We start from the raw sequence: 22,445 nt of genomic DNA, 5'->3' as shown, positions 1-22,445 counted from the left end.
ATGCAGAGGAGACAGGTACCACACATTCAGTTATTCCCAGACAGAACTTTCACACAGCTCCTTCATCCTGACAAATTCAGTGGTGATGTGACACCTCTGCATCTTACACAGTCTGTGTGAATATGATGAGATCTAAGTCTGGAACTATCTGTTCAGTTGTGCAATAGCATGTAATAAATCACTGGAATATGTGCTGATCAGAAGACTAAACTCTAAATAACAAGAACCTGTTTGAAAAACCATTAATAAAGTATGAACAGGGTCTCACACAGTTCTGGGTTTCCCTCTCAAAGACCCATACTTCGCTGAGTAACTACTGATAGTTCAAAGATGTGATTGAAAAAGGCATGTCCTTTCTCACAGTAATAAATAATCTGCAGGACAGCCAGCAGAGGTTGTGACCTTCAGTAGGCAGATTCTCTTCATGCTAGTGTTCAGTGCTTAGAAAGTGCACATATTATCCCCTTGCCTTCTATAAATCTAGCTGTCCTCTGCCTAGCAAAAATAAAAATCTCCCTGCCCACCTGTTTCACATGTTTCTTCTTTCCTGGTTTCATCTGGAAAGAGGGTGATCTTGATGGCTCTGTGGAGAAACCCTCTTGCCTCCTTCAGTAGCCCTGCTTAATCCAAGTACTCCAGGAGTCAGGCTGCCTGACCCACTCCTTATGCAGTGAGGTCTTTTTGCTAAGGCAGTTCTAAGAATACCCCATCATTGGTGATCTGGTTGCATGTCATACATTTTTGTTTCCTGGACTCATGCTGTCAGGCTGTTTAGTAAAGCAGGCACTGGTGTGGGTTGGGTGTAATCAGTCTGGTACCTGGTAAGTGTGAGTACAAAAGGACCTATTCTTTATGTTATATCCATGTTCTCATGATTTCAAGGCTGTACTCATCCTCAAGACATCACCTTTCAGAAGTTATTCCACATTAGGGAAATACAATGCTTAAAATAGCTCTAAAATTTGATTCAAGACTGCACTTGGGCAAATGGGGTTGTACTGTTTTAATGCTTCCTTGCCTTTTAAAAAATAATGTATTTATTAACATGTAATTAAAAATAATGCATTTATTAATTTTACCATTCTGCCTTTCTCATGTAATTATCCATCTATGCAAGCGTCTAATGATCTGGTTTTGGAAATGCTTCTGGATGCTAAATAATTTCTACTTTATAATTCTGTAAGGTTTTTTGGTTGTTTGCCTTCTTTTCTGCAGGCCTCCATATGTAGAAGCAGCCAGCCTTTATCTGGCTTTAGTGCTCGATGCCTTGAGGATGAACAGATGCTCCAGGCCATCAGAAAAGCCAATCCAGGCAGTGATTTCATCTATGTTGTTGACACTCGGCCCAAAGTAAGTACATTGCATTTCTTGCTCATAGCAAGGCTGAGTCTGGGCTGGATCCATTAGGGAAGACACGCAATCTAAGTGACTGACCAAGGCACTTCTCATCTTACTTGCACCTGTCTAACTCCACAGGATTTATTAGGAGAATCTTAACTAGGAAATTGACCGGATTATTATCTCTGGGAGAATTTTCTCCTTTACACTGAACCTTTGCCTTTTCTTGTTCTTAGCAAAATGTCAAGATACAGAAAAGTAAATAATATGTAGTTGTAACTGTTTACACACACAAAGGAGCTATCAAGTATATTTCCAATGAGAAATTGTTTGTAATTTTGCAAACCTCTGACTTCTTATACTATAATTCTCCATTAATGATTTCTCTTGGAAGTGAGAAAATTCCAATGACCCCTGCTTAAGGCTAAAGAAAGACAAGTCACTGAGATCGCAGGAATGGAAAAGATCTTTAAATATCTCCAGCACTTTGGTGGTTTTGAGAGACAATCTGAAATAGGATAAATAGTGACATCAGATGCCATATCTATAATTGATTAAAAACCTCTGGCCAAGAAAAAAGCTCTAGAAAAAATTATGGTATGGAGAAATATAGAAACTCAGTAATGATCTAGAAGAGGTTGGAAGCTAAGAAAACTTCATGTCAAAATTGTCATGCTAGCAAACAGCTCAAGGTGATAAAGACTAGATAGACTTCAGTATCTGGAGGTGAGAGTAGGGATATATTCTTTCTTATACTCCAGCAGCTTTCCTCTTGAAGTTACCAAAGCCTCTGAAGAAAAGAAATTAAAGAGGCAAACATCCACAGAATCCCTTGTAGGTATAGGATTATCTATAGCATGGGAAAAAGAAAAAAAAGGAGAATAAATGTTTGAGGAAAAGGAACAAGGAAGCTGTTTCATTGTCCTGAGATCAGAAGACAGATCTGAAAGGGCAAGATGAGTGAAACTGAGGAACATGAGAAGCGGAGTGAGGAAGGGCAAACCTGGCAGAGCTGGAGCAGATACAAGGAACTGCATGGCCGGTGACTGAAGGCATGAGCGTTGGTGGGAAGGTGCTGTGAGTGCTCACAGCTCTAATGGGAGGCAGTAGCCAGAACATGAGGACCTTGGCATGTCTCGTTCACCCAAAGCACACCAAGGGCTGTATAATCTGGTAACTACCTTTACCTTCAGTTCCCTCTGTTTTGTTGGGAAGATGAGGATGCTACCAGATTACTTGTGGTCCTGAAGCGAGTGAACTGGGATGAGCATTAGGAAAGGATTGGTACCATTGTGTTCAGAAAGGGCATTAGCCATGGAGTACAGACCTAGCTGCCTAAATAATGCTTGTTTAACAGTTTTCTGTGTGTAATAACAGTTATAGCTTGTTTCCTGTCTGATGGTACTCTTCCCTAATTAAGGCAGTTGATTTATTGCTAACGATTTACTGACTTGGTTATTAATAATGTTTTACCAGGTAGAAACAGGAAGGACCCATCCTTTAATTTTTTTTTTCTGGTAAATTACTTTGAGACACCTTCTGTGTGCAGTGAAAAAAAGCCCATACTTTGTGAAGGGTATGGAGAGACTGAATTAGGCTCACTTAGCCAGGAATGCCAGCACATTTCCAGCAATGCTGACTTCCTCAGGAGCTAGTCAGCAGATGAAGAATGTTTGTTTTCACTTAACTGTTTTGTTAAAAAAAAAAGGTTTTGATGTAAAGAATTATACCAGATTCCTACTACTCTCTGTGCAGCAAAAATGGACAGATCTACAAAGCTCCTGTGATCCTAGATGCCAAATACAGCCTTGTTACAATTTTGCACCTGACAATTCATTTATAAATGTAGAGCATATAGCAATGGATCAGTGGAAGTGCTTCCTGGCATTCCTCAGGGAACCTTTAACAAATGTAAAGATAAGATATCCAGTCTGGAGGAAGGCTCTCCATTCCTGTAGGCAGTTAAAGAGCTGTTTTCCTCATTTCTCATAAGAACCAGCTCCTTATGAAGATCATGAATGTTGATGGATCCTTCAATTCACTATTCCCAACTGCTCTTCCCTCATTGCACTTGATAATTTTCAAAACAAAAGATTGGTCTGTGGAAGAAAACTTTGTTTCCACTTTATTTAAATATATCAGGATGACCAAATACAAATTTACTTAAGCCACTGTCATTTCTCTATGTAATCACAGAAGAAGCTAATGTAGACTTAGTGTTTATGACTAAAACACATTATAACAAGATTTGACTTGTTTCTCTTCCAGATTAAGGAAAATGCCAGGAAATCTTGCAAGTGGGGTCTTCTGCCTTTACAGGCTGTATCCTCATATTCACTGAGATTAATCAAGGACATGCACAATTTAGATAGCTTCACAACCACTACTTTAAGAGCAACAGATGGAATTTTGGTAGATGATGTGGAAAACTTGTTAGTAAATATTGTGGCAGCTGCAAAGTTTGGCAACTGACAGTATTCAAAATAAATGAGTGTGAGAAAGCCTTGCAAATTTAACCTTATATTTATTTACTTTCATAGAGTGCCATTTCAGATTGCCCTTTAAGAAAGGATATTTGTGATAAGATTGCTCTGCTGCAGGAACAGTTAATGGTATTTATGTGCTGAGTACTGGGTTAGTTGGAGCATAGATGTTTTTTAGGTTTCAGGGGTTTGTGGTGGCTGAGACTCATCTGTACAGATCTTTCTTCCTGAAGCTATAGGCTGCTACAGAGAGACTGCCTAGTTTTGTTTATACAAGAACACTGATGTCAACTTCAAAAGAGAAAGATTAGGATTCAGCAGATAATTTATATCTTTGTAGCAAGTCACACAGGGGACTCTGTCCTTAACTGACATGCCGTTCACAGGCTGTATGTTTTTATTATTGTCCACTGATAGTCAAAACATCAGCAGACTGCGGGTGATAGACAAGAATGGAGTTTCTTTGTTTGTGCTCTTTCCTGAATTGCATACTACAAGTTAAAATAAATTTTGCCCAAGCTTTGTATAAATCAGAAATGTTGGATTTTTGCCCAGGTTCCTATCCAGAGTGTGGTTCCTTCTGTTGTCTCATGAAATTCATGCAATGCTTTAATTCTTAATGGTGGTCCACAAATTTAACTTTTTAGCTCTTTTCTTTGAAAGTTAAGATATCAGGTTTGGTCCTTGGAAACCTATTTTGACATATAATGTAAAAAAGCTGAGTGTCTTCATCTTGGTTTGAGGAAAGACAGCATCAGACAATCAATCCTCAATTGTGTGTATTGGCTCCAAATTAAAATGGAATATGGGGAGTATGTGTTTTTGGGGTGGAAGAGGTCAGAAAAGGAGACATTCTTGTATATCCCATGATGCCATTAGCTAAGCACTGAAATATATTATTGTGACTTTCAGATGTGACCACAGAAGCAGTGAATCAATAGTACTGCCTGCACTATTGGGAAATAAACTGCAGACAGAGTTATCTGCACAGCCTCTTGTCCCCTAGGCAATGCCTAAGAGAGACTTTTTCTACTGTTTGATGAGCATTGGCTCTCACTGAAATGAAGATGAGTCACTTTTTGTCCAATTGATGCCCAATGAAGTCTAAATCCTTTATTATTTATTTCTTAAATCTTTCCTGAGCAGAAGCTGTGGGTTGTGCTTGGAGGCGTGGGGTTCTGCCACTTGCTTTGTCACTCTCAGAGCCTTCATATTTCTTGGGAACTTTGAAGGCCCCCAGAACTACAGCATGAATTTCAAAGCATAGACTTTATGCAAAAAGACTATTTCTTTCCATTGCACTGTGAGATTTTGCTAAAGAAAATATAGAAAAAAAGTAGATAGGTACTTAATAAAAGAATGATTTAGTTTAAAAGACTTATTAAAAAAAGTAAAAGTACTTAATTAATTTTTATCAGTTTTAGTTTTCAGCCCAAAGATCAAAATTTGGCATAAGGAGCTTGTTAGATAGTTTTCCTTCCCACTCAAGGGTTCCAAAAAGGGGAAAATAAACATCAACCACATCCTTAATTTTATGCTTGAGAAAACTGAACTAAAGAAGTATTTAGTCACTTTCCCATGCCAGGGAGCAAGTAACAGATTTGAAGACAAAACTTCCAGCTGAAAGTATTTTTGCTGAAGCACAGCAACTCCTTTGATAGCTGTGCATTGCAGATGGAAATTTTTGTGGTAATTTTGTCAATTCAAATATTTTGTAGTCTTACTTAACAAGAGCCAAGTAACTATAAAATTAGGAAAAATGACTCCAGCTCCCTATTCATTATTGCAAGCTTCAAAGAAGCAAGCTGTATCAGCTTTTGGATGGTTTGAGCAGTAAAATTCAGTAACTGGTGACATGAGCGTGCACAGGCTCTGAGCCAGGGGCACGGCAGATGAGACACTGCCACCTCCTGGGCTGTTCTGCTGGTAAACATAGTGCTGATCCAACATAAAATCAAAACTGCCCTTGAAAATTAAAACCTCTATGCTCCTACAAAGGAATCCTGCCTAAGCCATGAGGGTTTGTGTTTAACCTCACTCATGAAGTTTCACTCAAGAGGTGTGAATGAAATAGCGACATCAGAGACTCAGCAGCCCAGCGCCCTGCAAGAGGCTGTGAACAGATCCCCTATTCAGAGCCCCTTGTGTTGACACTTTGGCAAATGATTCCTATTTGTGACTGACTAAAACTGCAATGATTTATTGCTGTCGACCACAAGGTTTGTTTTGAAAAGATTCTGCTACTGGTTTTCATCCAATTTTCCCTGTTTTTCAGCTCAATGCAATGGCAAACAGGGCAGCAGGGAAGGGATATGAAAATGAAGACAACTACTCCAACATCAAGTTTCAATTCATAGGCATTGAGAACATCCATGTTATGAGAAATAGTCTGCAGAAGATGCTGGAAGGTAATATTCATTGGAAACTTCATTGGAAACTAGAGGAAAAGAATTGATCCTTCTGTCAAAGAAATCAGAATAACTGCTCTGTAATCAGCAGCAGTGAAAAAGAACATGGAAAGCAATCTTTATCTATTGCAGCTGCATGCAGCTGCCTGCTGGCTAATGGGGCTTGTGCAATGGAGCATCATGGCAAATGCTGGTTGGTGATTTCTTAATTGTGAAAACACCTTGTTTCCTAGCTGAAATCCAGATATCATTCAATGACAAAATTAATTTTAATTCTGTACACCTTACTGCTACTCTGTCCTTTTTTGAAATTTACATTTTGATGGTGAAATGAAAAAAAATCCCTTATTGCTGACTTCCAGGCTAGTGGAAAATACCAATTGATTTTTTTTTAAAGCTCAGAAAAACTATGGTGGCGTTTTCATACAAGGTAGTTGAGCATTTTAGGCTGTGAATTTTAACAGAAACCTATTCATGCCCTGCATAGAACATATCCCATCAGGTCTAGTAATGAAATTTACAGTCAATGGGTGTAACAATTCATCACTTTTGATATCCCATGGAAATTACTACCATTTGCTTCATAAATAGTTTGCAGTATTTAAACCAGCAAAGCTGTTCTGCTATTTCATATTTGCAGTACATAACTGTTTAGAGGTCATCTGGGAAAAGAGCAGGGATAAATAAGCCATCCTTGATTTTTAAGGAAATAGGAAATGGTGCTCACTCCACCATGTGTCTATATTTACTTCATGTACATCAACAACAACTTCCATCAGATCCCAGATCAGCTTCATTTATCTTATTCTTGACTTGATGCTCTGCCCATGCTCTTTTACTTTTCATCTGTCTCCCACTGGGTGCATGCAAATGTAAATTTGAAATCTAAGAAGGGCTTAAATTTTCCATGATAGGCAAGCCGTGCTCTATTTTCACATTAGAGCATTTTATGGAAACCAGGGTTAAAAGTGGGATGCTGGTAAAACATCTATTCATGAGAGTTTTCTTGGTCTAAGGAAAACAGTGGTGGGGAAAACAGATTTTTTGTTCACTAGGAAGTCTTGTTTGGCTAGGAGATAGGCTGGGTGAGTAAACAGGTCCCTTTATTTGTTCAACTCAAGACTATCAATGTGAAAATAGTAAACAAACAGTCTGGCTGCATGGGCAGTACTGTGTATAATTTTTGAGCCAAAAGTTCATGAGACTGGTCCCTGGCCCAAACTTGCATGTAACAAGGTAACTTGAAATGTGTTTAACACTTCAGGCTGCTTGGAGGGCACAAATTCTTAGCATCTGTTTTCAAATAAGCTGTATGGTTAAAACATCTGCTTTTTTACTGGGTTTTATATTTGCTATGTTGAAATATCTCATGTACCAACTTGACTGATAAGATTAGAAATCAGAAAAGTTAAGGACTTTTAAAAAGAAAAATCTTATGACTCTCAGTGTACTAGGGCTTTCCCTATGTGAGATGCTAGGTAGATGCTAGGCAGTTTTTTATCTTTTTCCATTTGTATGTGTCTCTTAATCTGTTTTTCTGGTGACCTTTTACCTGACTTGAGCATGCAAAGAGACCTAGAACCAAAATGGCTGTCAAGGATGATAAAACACATTTAATATGGCTTTAAATTTTTATCAATTACTACCTCAATAATATATCAATATTATCAATTAGTAATGTATGATCAATATCAATAAAAAAGATGTAAATAATTAAAAGAATACAGAAATAAGATAGCAATATCACTGTACCTATGTGAATCTCAAGTAAAGCATCACACTACTCTTTACAGAATGGGTCTGCTGTTCATGATCTGTGGTAAGACTTTGTAAGATGCATAAAACCTTTGAAAAGACAAATGAGGCTGATGAAAAGTGATTTTAGTTTAATGTGAGCTGTATTGCTGCTTAGAAGTGTACAGCATGAAAGAAGGCATCAAGATATAGTTGGTCAGATGTGTTGCTGAAATACAAGGCCAGTTTCATTCAATTTACTGGTACTAAGCAGAAGTGAAGAGCAGAGGATCTTCACACACCAGACTGCAGAATATTTGCAATATACAATTTAAAATAACTTCCAAAGCTAAGAAAATTTGAAAAAAACCCCCTAGTATTCAGTTTTCCATTGGAAAATGCACTTATATAAGGATGTATTCACTTAATTATTCATTATTTTGGGGGGTGGTGGGGAAAGGTGAGGAAATACATTTATACTTATAAAAATATCAATATTTTATTTGAGTAGGTAAAATTAATAAAAATTTATAAATAAATAAAATACTATTTTATTTTAGTAGCTGAAAAATTGATTTCAGCTTTGTGATTTTACTAACTTTATTTCAAGCCAATTTATCTTATTTTAACATATATTTACTGTAGTAAAATGTTGATTTTTGGCTAATTATATCAGCATTATAAAATGATTAAATTTTTAGAATAAGGTTTTTTTTTTTCAGAATATGCAAAAAATGTTGAGATTTGACTGTATTGTGGAAGTGAAATGCATTTCAACATGATGGAATTTCCTTTCGAAAAAAGTGTAGTATGGATTTTTATTTTTCTCCATTTATAGATGGGTCTATGTGAAGAGCCTTGAAATATTTGATCCTGTGTGCAAACTTCCTTGAAACAATATTTAACATTAGAAGGACGTTACACAGGGACTTTTCTTGCTGAAGATCCCAGGTGTGCCTGAGGCTGCTGCTGGCACTGGGGATGGGGTGGGCTGTGCTGCACACCCAGGCCAGCTGAGACCTGGCTCCCGTGTGCTGTGCACTGAGCTGGTGGCCCCACATGCTCTCTGGCTGTATTTAAACAGCAAATATGAGCTTCTCCTCCCCTCAGACCAGGAGCAGCACTTGCTGATGTAGGAGCAGCCCTCTGGTCCTTGGACTTCTGGGACAGATCAGGCAGGGAGAATCCCAGTGGGTTTGGCCCACAGTAACTCTTCCTTCCTCTGCTTATGGCTGTCCTGCCAGGAATGGAGGACTAGTCCAGCACACCCCTCTGGTACTTTTGCTGGTGGAAGAGGCAATTTCCAACGTGTGCCCTTTTTCTTTCTCCCACTCTGAGACTTGGGTGCATTGCTGGAATTCCCAGAGCTCTGCCTGCTGGCTCTTGATTTTCCTGTGCATGAAGCAGGCCATATTTCTCAAAGATTTCAGTACCTTTTCTGCTGAGATGGAAATGCCCTTTCCCTTTAGGATAACTGAATTCATAATTGAACTCAGTACTAGGGTCCAGATCAGTTGCCAAAGTCATGTGAAATGTACAGTGTATGCATTTAGGACAGTATGAACTTTGCACAGTGAAGTGGTCAGTAAATATTGACTCCAATTTCGGAGTGGGAATGAGCAAAGCACTGTTTCAGCCTTACCTTGGGCTTTTGTAAATAGAGACAGCAGCTTCAGCCAGTATTCGGCCACTAATTGGTCATGCTTCCATCTGCACAGAAACATTAATCATGTGAAAAGCTGTTTGCTTTCAGTGTTGCTATCTCTGCATCTTTAAAAATATCCTCCAAAAATTACTTTTAAAATAACCATCTGGAAGGGGCCTTACATATAAACATTGCAAGACTTTGTATGGACACATTAGGCCATTTTGCTTCTGAACTAAATGGAGTTAGGACAATCAGATAGTTCAGATATGATATAAACTCTGTCTTTGGCTTGTAAAATTAAATTTCAATTACACTGAAGGAAAATAAAGCTATTGGCCAGGGGCCATAATGGCCATAAATAACAGAATCTTTTAAGATTTCCAGACCACAAGAGACTTACTAAGATATTAGTAATTGACAGATCATACCTTAACTCAGTAAAAGCCAGGATATTTTTCACTGTACTCTGAAAATTAATTTCACTGGCTAATATATTTTTTCTTTAAAAGACAGTATAACTCTACATGGATCAAAATAAAGATGTAGTCTTTTTATGGGGTGATTTTAGCATCTTAGTATTGAAAATAGATTGCACCAAGTTTCATTCAGTATGTGTTCTGCTGGATTGAGGTACCTTATTTAGATTCTGATTGGTTTTTTTCTTCTGATACCACAAACTCTATCATTAAAAAAAATAGATACTTGGATACAGCAGAATAGGAACTTAGAGCAAAAACTGGGTAATTTTTTTCCTTCAAATGTGGCATAGAGTTTGGAAGATTTCAGGAAAATATTTTCCTTGATGAATTATGTCTTGTCTTCACCATCAGAATACTTTTTGACTCCAAGTGAAGCTTTAATAAGGTTTAATTCAGGGATGGAGAACTGTGGAGTGAACCACTTTAACTCAAGCACCTTCATCTGTGGTGGTGCTGGGAGTAGGAGGCAGGGGAACCACTTGGGTGTCTGTCTGCCTGTCCAACAGCAGAAATCAAATGCTCTCTGTTTCCAAGCCCTCATCATCTAATACCTGAAATCCTCCCAAGGGTTTGAAAACTTCATTCCCAACACAATTTTGGAAAATACATGCTTCAGAGAAGGATGGATTTGGATTTGTTTGCAATAGGCTTGATGACAGCTTCTCTTTTTAAATTAAGTCAAGATATTGGGTGAAATTTGACCCAGCCCCATTTCTCAAATACATGTGTTTCTCAAAGGTTGAATTTGGCAGAGATATTCAAAACATGAGCATTCTTTTCAAAAGATGCATGTTCCACACAGTGGATATCTGAAGAAGAGGTAACTCTGAGGCTGAACAGTCAAGTTTAAGGGACTCTAACTACTATGCATTTAAAATGTATCTTATTTTGCAGTTTGTGAGCTGAAATCACCTTCAATGAGTGACTTTCTGTGGGGCCTAGAAAATTCTGGCTGGCTGAAGCACATCAAAGCCATTATGGACGCTGGCATTTTTATTGCAAAGGTAAAGTGTGTAAAATGAAAACAAAACTTGGAGTAAGCAGACACAGAAAATGAAGAGCAAATTCTCTGCTTATGAGTAACTTCTGTTATCTCTTCAGTGATGTTATACCTGAAAAAAAGCCCATCTTGCAGTGCTTTGTGTATGAGGAGAGATGATTCTTAGGTGCTGTTGTGTTGATGCTTTTCTAAAATAGTAAACAAAATCTTGCGTTCTTTTGTGCTGAAACCTCTACTAGCCTGTGTCTTGTTGTGGCAGACATTTGAATGTCCTTACTTTACTCCCCAAGAGTGATTGTTACTGTTTCTTTCCCTATTTGCCCTGCCTCCTCCACTGGTTTCTGGGCACTCTTTGTGGAAGTGGTAGTTGTAATAGATACATATAGCTATATATAATGTATAATAAGTTATATTATACACAATGTATAGCTACTGTGTTATCTCCTCTGAGTTATCAGGCAACCAACCAAATTCACCTTTTGAACCAACTCCTGTGTATTACCATGGCCAAACTCTTCAGCAGCTTCTGCTTTTACTTACTTGAAAATTCTTCCAGAAAACAGTTTTGGCTTTAATAAGAAGTTATTTCCCCTACTCTCCCCCAAAGTAATGTAGACATTTGTCATCTGCCAGCAGTAGCTTTAATTTTGTTGCCCCCAACCTTGTGATCTGCCTTTTACCGCTACAATTCCTATTTTTGAGATTACAATTTCTTATTGGCCATTTTATTCACATGACCTATTGCCCACAACTATACAGATAAAAATTCATGGGTTTCTCTCCTCACCAACTGCTTGTTTCTCTTGCATTGCTTCTTCCTTCTCAGTAGGCAACTGTAGCTTCTTACCTGAACAGCAATAAATACACATATTATTATTGTACCTGTGCAATAAATACACATATTATTACTCCCAGACCTACTCCTTTTCATTAGCTCATAGAAGTAAGGTTATTTACATTAGCTTTGCAGTTTTTCCCCAGTGGTTAGTCTTATTATCCTTTGTGCATATGCTTGCTAGCTTAGTGCCTTCTGACATGCATTTTGACCCATTCTTATTTGTACGGTTCTCAGTTCTCTGTTCTTGGTCTTCTGCCCACAGGGGTACTATTTTTGTCTCTTGAGATAAACATAGATAATTTATTATTATTTCTTTTTCCCTATTAAGCCCAAAATTAACCTAAATGGGTTTTTTTCCTCTACAGTATTTTTCCTAACCTACTTTATTTTCTACTTCCTAAATTCAATTCTCTTTAGAATTTATAAAAGCCAAAACCCTTAGAATTAAAAAAAAAACAACCACCAACCCTCAAATTCTAAAAATAATACAATGCCAGACTCTGGAGAACTGATTACAATTTCTTCCTTATGTGTTTATGTATAAAATAGGATCCTCTCTCCCCGATTATTACATTAAAGATACTGATAAAATCTTGCTTGTGAGATGTGGAAGTTTCCCACTACCACTGGCTTCCCCAGAAGCCTTTACAGGATGTCACCAGTGCAATGCAGTGTGCTGCAATGATGTCCAGGCTAGTGATTGCATTGGAACCAGACATTGCCCTTAATGACATTACCATCAAGATGAAAAATACGGAGCCATATTGCAAGTATGGCTATGCTTTTAGTGGCATGTAAGTGGCATGAGATGTGTTAGAGCATCTGAATCTGCTGTAGATAGTTGTCTGCTCTGACAGATTGGTGTATTTTAACTGAAATGAATCCCACATCTTCCTGTAGTGGAGCATAAACAGGTGATTCTCAACCACCATATTGCATGGCCTGGGGTGAATGATAACGTTTCAAATTAGAGTAATAACACTGATTTTCAAATAACACTCAACTTTATTTAAGAACTCTGTGGTAGAGTAAAAAATTAATGAGCTTTCCAAGTTTCTGAATTAATACTCTCTCTATGCCTCTTGTCTCACTTTTTCTCTCTTGCCATTGTCTTCCTCCCTGCTTGCGAACTTCCTGACTTTTTCTGTATCCTTAGGCTGTGGCTGAGGAAGGTGTGAGTGTGCTTGTTCACTGCTCTGATGGCTGGGATAGGACAGCCCAGGTTTGCTCTGTAGCAAGCCTTCTATTGGATCCATATTACAGAACTATGAAGGGATTCATGGTAAGCGGGTTCTTTCACAGAGTAAATGACGTAGTGTGGCATCACTTCAGATGAATGTCTTTGTTTTAAATAGGAAACAAACTCCATAAATGTCCATAAATATACCCTTTTGTTTTGTTTTGTTTCTCTTAAGTAGGAGGGAAGGCTTCTATGTGTTCATGTTATAGTCTCCCAATTTCTCTATGAAACATTATTCAAGGTGGGGATCAGTTGATCACCTACATTTGTTGTTTTGGTTTTTTTTTTCCCTAATCTTGATTGAGAAACTTTCTCATAGCCCAGAGAGCATTTGTGAAAGCAAGAATTTGTACTCATTTGAAATGAACATTTTAATTTTGAGTGTCAGAAGTATGTCTTTTCTAGACATGAGATTGCAATGAGCAGCTATATTGGAAAATCTTCTCCTTTCGCAGGTCAATCAGCAGTAGTAAAGCATCTAGAAGTGGTTATCAAGTTACTGGTCACATGTTAAAAATATGTTTGAGACATTTATAAGTTCTATTTTAGAAAGCAATGAAACAAGATGTTGGAAGTTGTGCTGTAACACTGGCACTCTCTCTGCATCCGTGAAGAGTGCTGTTTTCCTGAGCTGGCAAGCAGTGCTCATTATTTTTCTGCCAGTTCTGAAAATTACTTAGTATTCTAATATTGCTTGCTTCCATTGTTCTTGCTTGCCACTTTTCTGATCACTCTAAGAATTAACTGAGATTCCAACACTTCTTGTTTACACCACCCTTCTGCCTGCTTCAACATGTCAGCTCCACTCCACAACACTGAATGCAATATTCTCATTTCAGGTGTTAATTGAAAAAGACTGGATTTCCTTTGGCCACAAATTTAACCACAGGTAAGGCAGGGCTAAGGTTTTCCTTTCTATATATGTGTATGTTTATGTAGTCTGTATCTGCTGCCATTCCAGTTCTTCTTTGTTGCTGCCTTACAAAACACTGCAACAGGAAACTGCCGTACCCTTTTCTCCAACTATGTGATTTAGCTGCCTGGAAAAGTCAGAGTGAAATATTTCTATATATGCACTCCAAAACTGCTAAGGAGAGTCCTGCATGCTGCTCTTGCAGCTGCTGTGAGCACTCAGAGGTCCATGTGAGCATTTGTGTGTGTCCCTCTTCATCAAAGGGACTTTTACATCTTCCAAGGCAGTACTAAATCTTAGGCATGTCTGTGAGTTACCTATTACATAATATAAACTCTTCCTGTTACAGTCTGTTCTAAAAAACCCAGCAAGAGCTGCTCAGAAATGTCAGGCAAAGTGGGTAATTTATTTGACCAAGTTATTTTGAACATCAATCCAATGTAAATGCTATAATGTAATGAAAAATGTTTGAAGACTTAATATATTTAAACATGGGTACATTGTCACATTTTCTTTCTTTCATGACTTCTATTTTCTTTAAAAATTAAAAATGCAATTTTTATATTGGGGTTCAATTACATTATATTGCTGGATTTGAATATAAATTTGTTATAGTTTTTAAAACCAACAAAGTTCAGAAAATCTGAGCATCTTCACAGCACTGTGAAATTCCATAGGAATTAATACAGTTCATATGATACTGTCAGTTGGTTTTTATTATTTGTGGCACAAGGTATTATGAAATGCAATAACCACTGATAGCTTTGGTTGGCTGTTCAATATTGTTGTTATTTTCTTTGATGGTAATAGAAGTTTCAATTTTAGATATTTATATAATTCTACTCTGTTGGCATGTGTAAACATAAATGCACATACACCCCCCAACCTCCCGCCCCCAAGAAAAATTGATTGAAAATGCTTCTTCCTATTATATAGACTTACAAAATACCTTTTACTTCTATGTGTATTTTATTTTCAGTCTCTTTTTCTTCATTGCAAGTGGTTCCAAGAGGCATTTTTATACACAGAAAGTTTCATGTTCACTTGACAGTCACAGCAGCATGTAAAAATTTCCCACTTCCTAGAAATTTCACCAAGAGAGGGCAGCTTTAACCTGTTTTCTGCTCATGTTATAATGAGAGCAGATAGCTCTCCTGCTCAGTTTTCTCATTTGGGGAATAATCTACTATTAAGAAACTGTCTTCAGGCACACTTTTGTCATTAAGTCATTTCAGCCATTCTTCTGATAACTTATGTTACCAGGGTACAATTTATACTGATAGCATTAAAACATGGCTATGCAGCAGCCAGCTTTTTGTAGCTGTAATATAACAACACAACTAATTAAAGAGGCTTTTTTGTTTGCAATTCTGCCTCCATTCTACTTCATGATTCTTGCATCATTTTTTAAGTAAAAATATAGTAATACTTGAGATTTTAGAAATGAATGCCTAGGATGTACCTTGCACACTAAAGTGGGGGATGTGTTTTCCTTACAGTTAATTCAGTTTTCTTACAGGAATTCAGGTTATAATTGGATGTATCTTGTCTTGTTTCAGGTATGGCAATTTAGATGGAGATCCGAAGGAGATATCACCTGTTATTGACCAGTTCATCGAATGTGTTTGGCAGCTAATGGAACAGTTTCCTTGTGCCTTTGAATTCAATGAAAGATTCCTCATCCACATACAGCATCATATCTATTCTTGCCAGTTTGGAAATTTCCTGTGTAACAGCCAGAAGGAGAGAAGAGAGCTGAAGTATGAAAATGCTTTCTTTAGTAGCATATTTGTGCATGGGGTCTGTGGCTGGTGGTGTATTGAGCAGTCAGACATTCTCCAGTTTGCATGTATGTGTTTCATAAGGCACAGGGTGTGTGTCTTCTGGCAACACAGATTAATACCAAAAAAAGTTGATCCTCTACAGTGTAGCTGTGCTGGGAGCATAATCCATGGTGTGCGTGACAGGGATTAGTGAAAACTGACAAGAGCATTATGCCTTCAGCCATGTGGGCCTGCCTTTACTGCAGCGCTGACTAAATACACGGCAAACTGGCCCTGTAACGCCAGTATGAAATTATGGTAACTCTAGTTAAGTCCTCAGCTTAAGAGTTACTGCTCCTCTGTGTTTTAACCTGTCTTTGGATCTCACATCAGGACATTTTAGTCCTGCTCTCTTAGGTACTTCCTTATGAACATCCTTTTTGTCTGGTAGCCCTCCCCAGGACTGAGTCAGCAGACTGTCCTTCTGCTGTCCTTCTGGCCCCAAAGCAATTATGAATTAATCTACCTGCCCTGAGGCCCAAACAAAGACAGCATCATGATTCCTGGCAGTGCTCATGTTTGCATCTGCTTCCCAGGGCCCTGGGTCCTTGATATATGATGACATCCATTGCTTGTCTCAAGCAGCCTGGTGATGTCAGCAGTAGCAATGAGAGGAGGTGCTGCTTACTGCTGGCTGCTGCCATTTGCTCCCTTTCACTGCTCAAATGCAGAGCAGCCACAGTGAATGTCCATTTAAAATCAAAACCTTCACAGATCACCACATCCCAAGACCCAACTGTGTAAGAAATTGCAGCTCAGTGGGATAGGAGTGCTTTTAAATGTGGGGATCTCTTTGGTGCAGAGATCTGTCTGAAAGCTCACTTTATGGAAATTATCCTCTCCACCTCACAAAGGAACCAGTCTCTCCACCTGCTCATTCTAGCTGTTTTTGCTTTATGGGAAATGGATCAGATTTTGCTTTTAGTGAGCTGCCAGGGAATTTGGGTCTCTGTTTCTCTCTGCTTGTAATTTAAGTCTAATTCTGTCAAGGAAGCTGATTGTAAACTGGAAGTATGGAGGACAAGAATGCTGCATCTAAGCTTTAGCTATCTATGAATTGTAATAGAGGCTTTAATATATTTTTATTTAATGTATTGTTTTTCAGAATCAAAGAAAGAACGTATTCATTGTGGGCTCACTTGTGGAAAAATCGTGCTGATTACCTGAATCCTTTATACAGGTCAGACCACAGTCAAACCCAAGGGACCCTGCACCCACAGATAGCTCCATGCAACTTCTTGTACAAGTAGGTAGTACCACTTGCTGCTGGGAATTGTAGCATGGGTTAGTACAGAACAAAATGCCTTTGTATATAAGTATTTCCTGTTCTATAAGGCCATTTATAGAGAGCAAATTCAGTTTCAGATGCAGGATGTTTGTTCCTTGTGTGCTCATAGTCTGCCAACACCTCTGCACCATTCCACAACAGAGTATTAGTCTGAAAAGAAGATTAAGATTAAAGCTATATCGATAGTTGTGTGTCCTAATTTCAAGGCTACTCACTTCTTCCACTGAGAAATGCTTCTTTCAGTCCTGTTGTCATCTGCTGTTTCTAAATTTACAGTCACTTTAACTTCTTCCATTCCAAGACTATGTGATGTTAGTTTGGATCAATTGGTGTCAAAAGTAAAAAGGATCTTTTCAAGAGATCATATGATTTCATTGCTAAAACAAGTATTTTGTAAAAAACCCCAGACTTTGCCCATGGTGTTATAGCAGGTAAAACTAAGTTAAGTTTTTCCTGATATTTCTTCAAAATATAACAAAATACCATCACTTCAGAAATGTTACCATTGACATTCTGAGTCAAATAATCATGCCATTACTCTTAACACACTTTGGGAGAACTTGAATAGAAATTCATTAAAACTGTCATTTAAGTAAAACTGATCAGTTTGTTGTCCAGTTGCAAGTAATAGCACCTGTTTAAAAGTCAATAAAAATCCTAAATGACAGAAATTGAATTCTTTCATGTCTATATAACAGGTCACATCCACTTTAAAGCAATTTAAAAATAGTCATTAATCGTATTCTTTGGGATAGTGGGATTTATAAAAGAAGTACTGATACAGCAGATCCTCCAATGGATAAGTAATCCTGTTGATTTTAATCGAATTACTTGGGTGCGTAAAGATTTCCAAGCATGAGCTATCAGATGATAAACTTAAGGGGGAATGTGATTTAAATAGTATATTATTGGGATAGGAATAATAAGCCACCACACAGCATGCACGGGCTCCAAAAATATCTGTCAGCTCCTTGGCCAGACAGCTGCAGCTGACAGCAGGGCTGGGCTACTTAACCTGTCTGGTGAACTGGTTACACACCCAGGGCCTGCCTGTGGCCCTGTGCCAGCAAGGCAGGAGGAGCACCAGAGTAACACAGAATTACAAAGCTGAGTGCATGGGAAGTTGAACAACAATTGAGAACTACAAATATGAAAAACTGTCTTTTACCACTGGCTATTTTATAGGTACCATTGCTCTAAAGCCCATAGTGTAGAACAAAAATACCAAAAAAAAGCTTGCATTCAGTGAACCTTTCTCAGTTGTGGTCTAAACTACTTGAATCTTTCTTTCTGTTGTCTATCAGAATTAATTTGAGCTGCTTATGTCCAGCTGCCTATGAGTTGCACCTTCAGGATGGAGGAAATGCAAATGAACCATGAACTTTGCTAAATAGTCTATGAACTTATGTGTATGCACTCTAATGATGAATAAGCATGGATAGATAATTTAGGACAATATGTGTCTGGGGAGAAAAACAAAACAAAACAAAAGGTGTGCATTTAAGTCTCATGAGGCTACTTCACTAAATGGGAAAATTGCTGACCTTGCCATCAATTCCAGGTTCTGGAGTGGTATGTACAACCGCTTTGAAAAGGGGCTGCATCCTCGACAGTCAGTTACTGATTATCTGATGGCAGTGAAGGAAGAAACTCAGCAGCTGGAGGAAGAGCTGGAAGTCTTGCAAGAGGTAATAAACAGCTGAGCTTGATACCCCAGACTTGGTAAACGATGATAAATTAAACCCAGTTCCATATGCTGCAGAGTCTGCTACACATTACATCCTTTTCTGAAAGGAGGATGTTCAGCCATCCTCTTTGTTCTCAGATAAACTATTGTGATTGTTTTGCATTTAAGACACAACAGTGGACTTTTTTCTTTAAGGATAAAATTTTATTTGTGTTGATGCACAAGTACTACTGAAAGTAAGTTTAATCCTTCTGTAACTCAGCAGGAATTGTAGTTCAGAAGAACGCTGTAATTCAGCATTGGTGTGTGACAAATTGTGCACTTCTCATACTCCATAAATGCAAATAGTCAGTTTTAAAGGGTGGGTTGGCCTTTGGAAGTTTATTTAAACAGAGAAAAAGCAAGGACATATAAGAGGATTTCTGGACCCTAAATGTGTCCTCATGGTAAATCCTATTTCCTTTATTTCAGAGATTGGCAAATCTTCAGAAATCCCAATCAGGTAATAATAAAGTCAAGAGTAAGCAACAAGACCGAAGCAAACAGTTTGGACTGTATGCCTCCAACAACAGCTTAGCTAACACTCCCCAGGAGTACAGCAGTGATCTGAAATCATTCCCATCCCGGAGCCCTTCTCAAGGGGATGAAGATTCTGCCCTGATTTTGACACAGGACAACCTGAAAAGCTCTGATCCTGACCTCTCAGCCAACAGTGACCAGGAGTCTGGTGTGGAGGACTTAAGCTGTAGGTCCCCAAGTGGGGGTGGCTGCTTGCCTAGTGAAGACAGTGGCAAGGACTCTGATGAAGCTGTGTTTCTGGCAGGCTGAAACACCTGCATGGCAGCAAGGATCCAGATAATGTAAAGTCTTACACAGTCTGGAATGACATCTTTTCATCAGATGAAGAATGGAAGTGGTCTGTGGCCTAAAGAAATAATCCAAAGAAAGGGAACTGTGCAATTGTGTAAGTTAAGATCTGAGCAGAACAAGTTATTACTAATTTTAAGACATTACACTAAAGAAAAGTAGTGCTGTTATATTTCATTAAGCCAATATGGTGGTTGTTTTATCAATGCTGTACATAATTATTCCTTACTTTGTACATTTCCACAGTTATTTATTGGACAGGATAATAGTTCTTTTCCTAAGATGTGAAATTCCAAAATACTCTTACAGAAGGCTGAAGATGCATTACTGTTAGCCTCACTGGTGAAGCAGTCAAAACTTATTTTTGTAGAGCTCATTTACCTTCAGACATATGTATTTTCTCTGCTTTTTTCTTCACAAGAAGTTAGAACAATTATTTTGCATATTCTCCTACTAATATCCTTTACAGCAAAGTAAAACTAACAAATGGACACCCTGGCTCAGGGGACAAGGATTTTTTTGATCCTTAAAAAAAATCCATTAGTAAGCAGTTGCTGCTGCTGCTGCATCTGAATGCATCCAATTTGTACTCAATTCTCAACCAGTGTTGAAAGTTCAGTAGATTCTGTGACCAAAACTTCAAGGCTCACACAGCCTTTGTGCTAAAACACCTCTTTGTAACAAAAGGTGCACCAGGCAGTTTGCTCTTGCCTCTTTATGTTTTAAGTTTGTTTATATCTTACCCTTGTTCCAAACCACCTACATAAGATATCAAGGTAAAATTTTAAAGGTGATAATATCTCTGATTCTTCAGCCCATTTTCCTACTTGAAAATGTTTCGAGTGGAAGTGAGGTACATACACAGAGTAGACAAAATAGGGAATATCAAATCACTTAAAGAAATCACTTATGAAAACATCATTCTGAATCAGTAAGTAAATGAAAACTATGCCCATAAAGGAACTGTTATAGAGAATATTTCTTCCCAATTTTGTTATTCAAAATAAACTAACCATAACCATAATGGTGTTTCTTATCCTCACACAAAATTTCCCTTTTAGTATTTGCCAACCTGAACACAGCATAGCAATACTAATTTAAGAAAAGGACTGATTCACTATTCATCAGAAAGTTTAATCTCATTTAAGAATTCAGCTATTTTTAAGAATAGGAGTAATATTTTTCATAATCAACTGTTCAGAAGTAAACAACTGAAAAATCCTCAAAATTTGGAATGTCTTGAAAGTCACTAAAAAGGTGGCTAGCCATATTAGGCTGCAACTTGATTTCAAGTTTTTTGTTTTTTAAAATTTTATTTAAAGCCAGCGAGTTAAAAATATAATTCATATGGCTGCTTTTACATGCTTGAAGACAGTGCAGAATTGAACTCTAGTAGAGCAAAGTGGTAGTAATGTAAGTTTACTTAGATTGCATTTCACACACTCCTTCAAGTACAGACCTACAGAAAGAACAGTATTATATAAATATACCTCAATTTTGATCATCAGATTTAATTATTGTCTGCTTTTCTGGAATGGCTTTTCATTCTGTTCTGTGAACATGTTATTAAAAGTGAATAGGTAAACTTCAGTATTATTACTATCCTCTAAAGGGAGCTGCTGTCTTTGAACAAATAATTCTTAACAGCAAGGTTTATCTTAATATTATATTGGAAAGGCAAGATCCTCAATTTGATAAATCACTATAGCTCAATTCAAATAAAAACAACAATAAATGATATTCTGTTGAGAATCTAGCCTTCTGGTTTTTAATCTTTATGAATTTTTAATAAATTAAAGCCCTGATTTTAACTGCACTTTTAAAAGTGTTTTGTATTTTGAACATAGCCTGTAAACTTTATGGCATAAAAGGAAACTTTGAATGGGTTTTCTCAAACTAAAGAAACATGCTGCGAAGTCAGCAATGAAAACAAAACACACAAATATTTTGCCAAAAAATCAGTCTGAAAATTGGCAATGTTATTGTACATATTTAAAATGTAAAATGGTATATGAAGACATTGTATTCAACTAGACATGTATAAAAATAAATGCAGAAGAGGAAGACATGGAAATTCAAAGCACTGTCTTTGTGTTGCTAATGCAACTCCTTGTAACTAGCTTTACAACTAAAATATTAACATACTAATATTTTCTTTATTAAGCCTTCACTTAGCAGCCCTCTGTGATGTGTCTTTTAGTCCTTAGAGTTCTTGCATTAACTATTACTGCTTACATTGTACTGTATGTATTTGTGACATTATCAGGCTAATGAGAAACACCTTCAAATAAACACTCAGGTGTTCTGAAATGTTATTTCACACCAGAGAATGAAACAAAGGATTGCTTTTCTGATTTTTGTAATAGAGTTCTTCATTTACTCAAGAGTTACTTTGTTGTTGAGATCAAGGGATTCTTGTATCTCCCCTACTCTGATACTTGAATCCAGTAGCTGCAGTTGTGGAGGAATCTACATCGGATAACTAAACAAACTGAGACACTCATAAATTGTGTTAATTATATGGGAACATGTTATATTCCTGTATTTCTATTTTTTAGGAAATGAGGAAAAAAAAAAGATAAAAAGACTTCTCTATTAACTACATTGTTTTCTTGTAGCCTTGCTGCAAATCTTTGCAAATTTGGCCCATTTTCAATAAGCCCACTGTAATTTGAAAGAGGACACAGATGAACTAAACT

General features: G+C 37.5%; 1 protein-coding gene across 2 annotated transcripts in view; it reads left to right on the top strand.

Annotated features, from left to right (window-relative positions):
* MTMR7 (myotubularin related protein 7) overlaps positions 1-21,557 on the top strand; it is a 41,103-nt gene extending 19,546 nt beyond the window's left edge. For both annotated transcript variants that reach the window (XM_054293375.1, XM_054293383.1), the window contains exons 6-14: positions 1,216-1,350; positions 6,097-6,229; positions 10,985-11,094; positions 13,085-13,210; positions 14,008-14,057; positions 15,641-15,841; positions 17,010-17,150; positions 18,754-18,880; positions 19,351-21,557. In XM_054293375.1, coding sequence (XP_054149350.1) covers positions 1,216-1,350; positions 6,097-6,229; positions 10,985-11,094; positions 13,085-13,210; positions 14,008-14,057; positions 15,641-15,841; positions 17,010-17,150; positions 18,754-18,880; positions 19,351-19,707 — 1,380 coding nt within the window. In that variant the 3' untranslated portion in view covers positions 19,708-21,557. The remainder of the gene's footprint in view (positions 1-1,215; positions 1,351-6,096; positions 6,230-10,984; positions 11,095-13,084; positions 13,211-14,007; positions 14,058-15,640; positions 15,842-17,009; positions 17,151-18,753; positions 18,881-19,350) is intronic.
* The last annotated feature ends 888 nt before the right edge of the window (positions 21,558-22,445 follow it).

This window comes from Melozone crissalis, unplaced genomic scaffold (genome assembly GCF_028551555.1).
Source record: "Melozone crissalis strain CALT ecotype California unplaced genomic scaffold, PUWL_Pcris_2 ptg000006l_1, whole genome shotgun sequence".
In the NCBI taxonomy this organism is placed as follows: Eukaryota; Metazoa; Chordata; class Aves; order Passeriformes; family Passerellidae; genus Melozone; species Melozone crissalis.
Note: the sequence above shows the minus strand (reverse complement) of the source record. Positions and strands in the feature narration are given on the sequence as shown.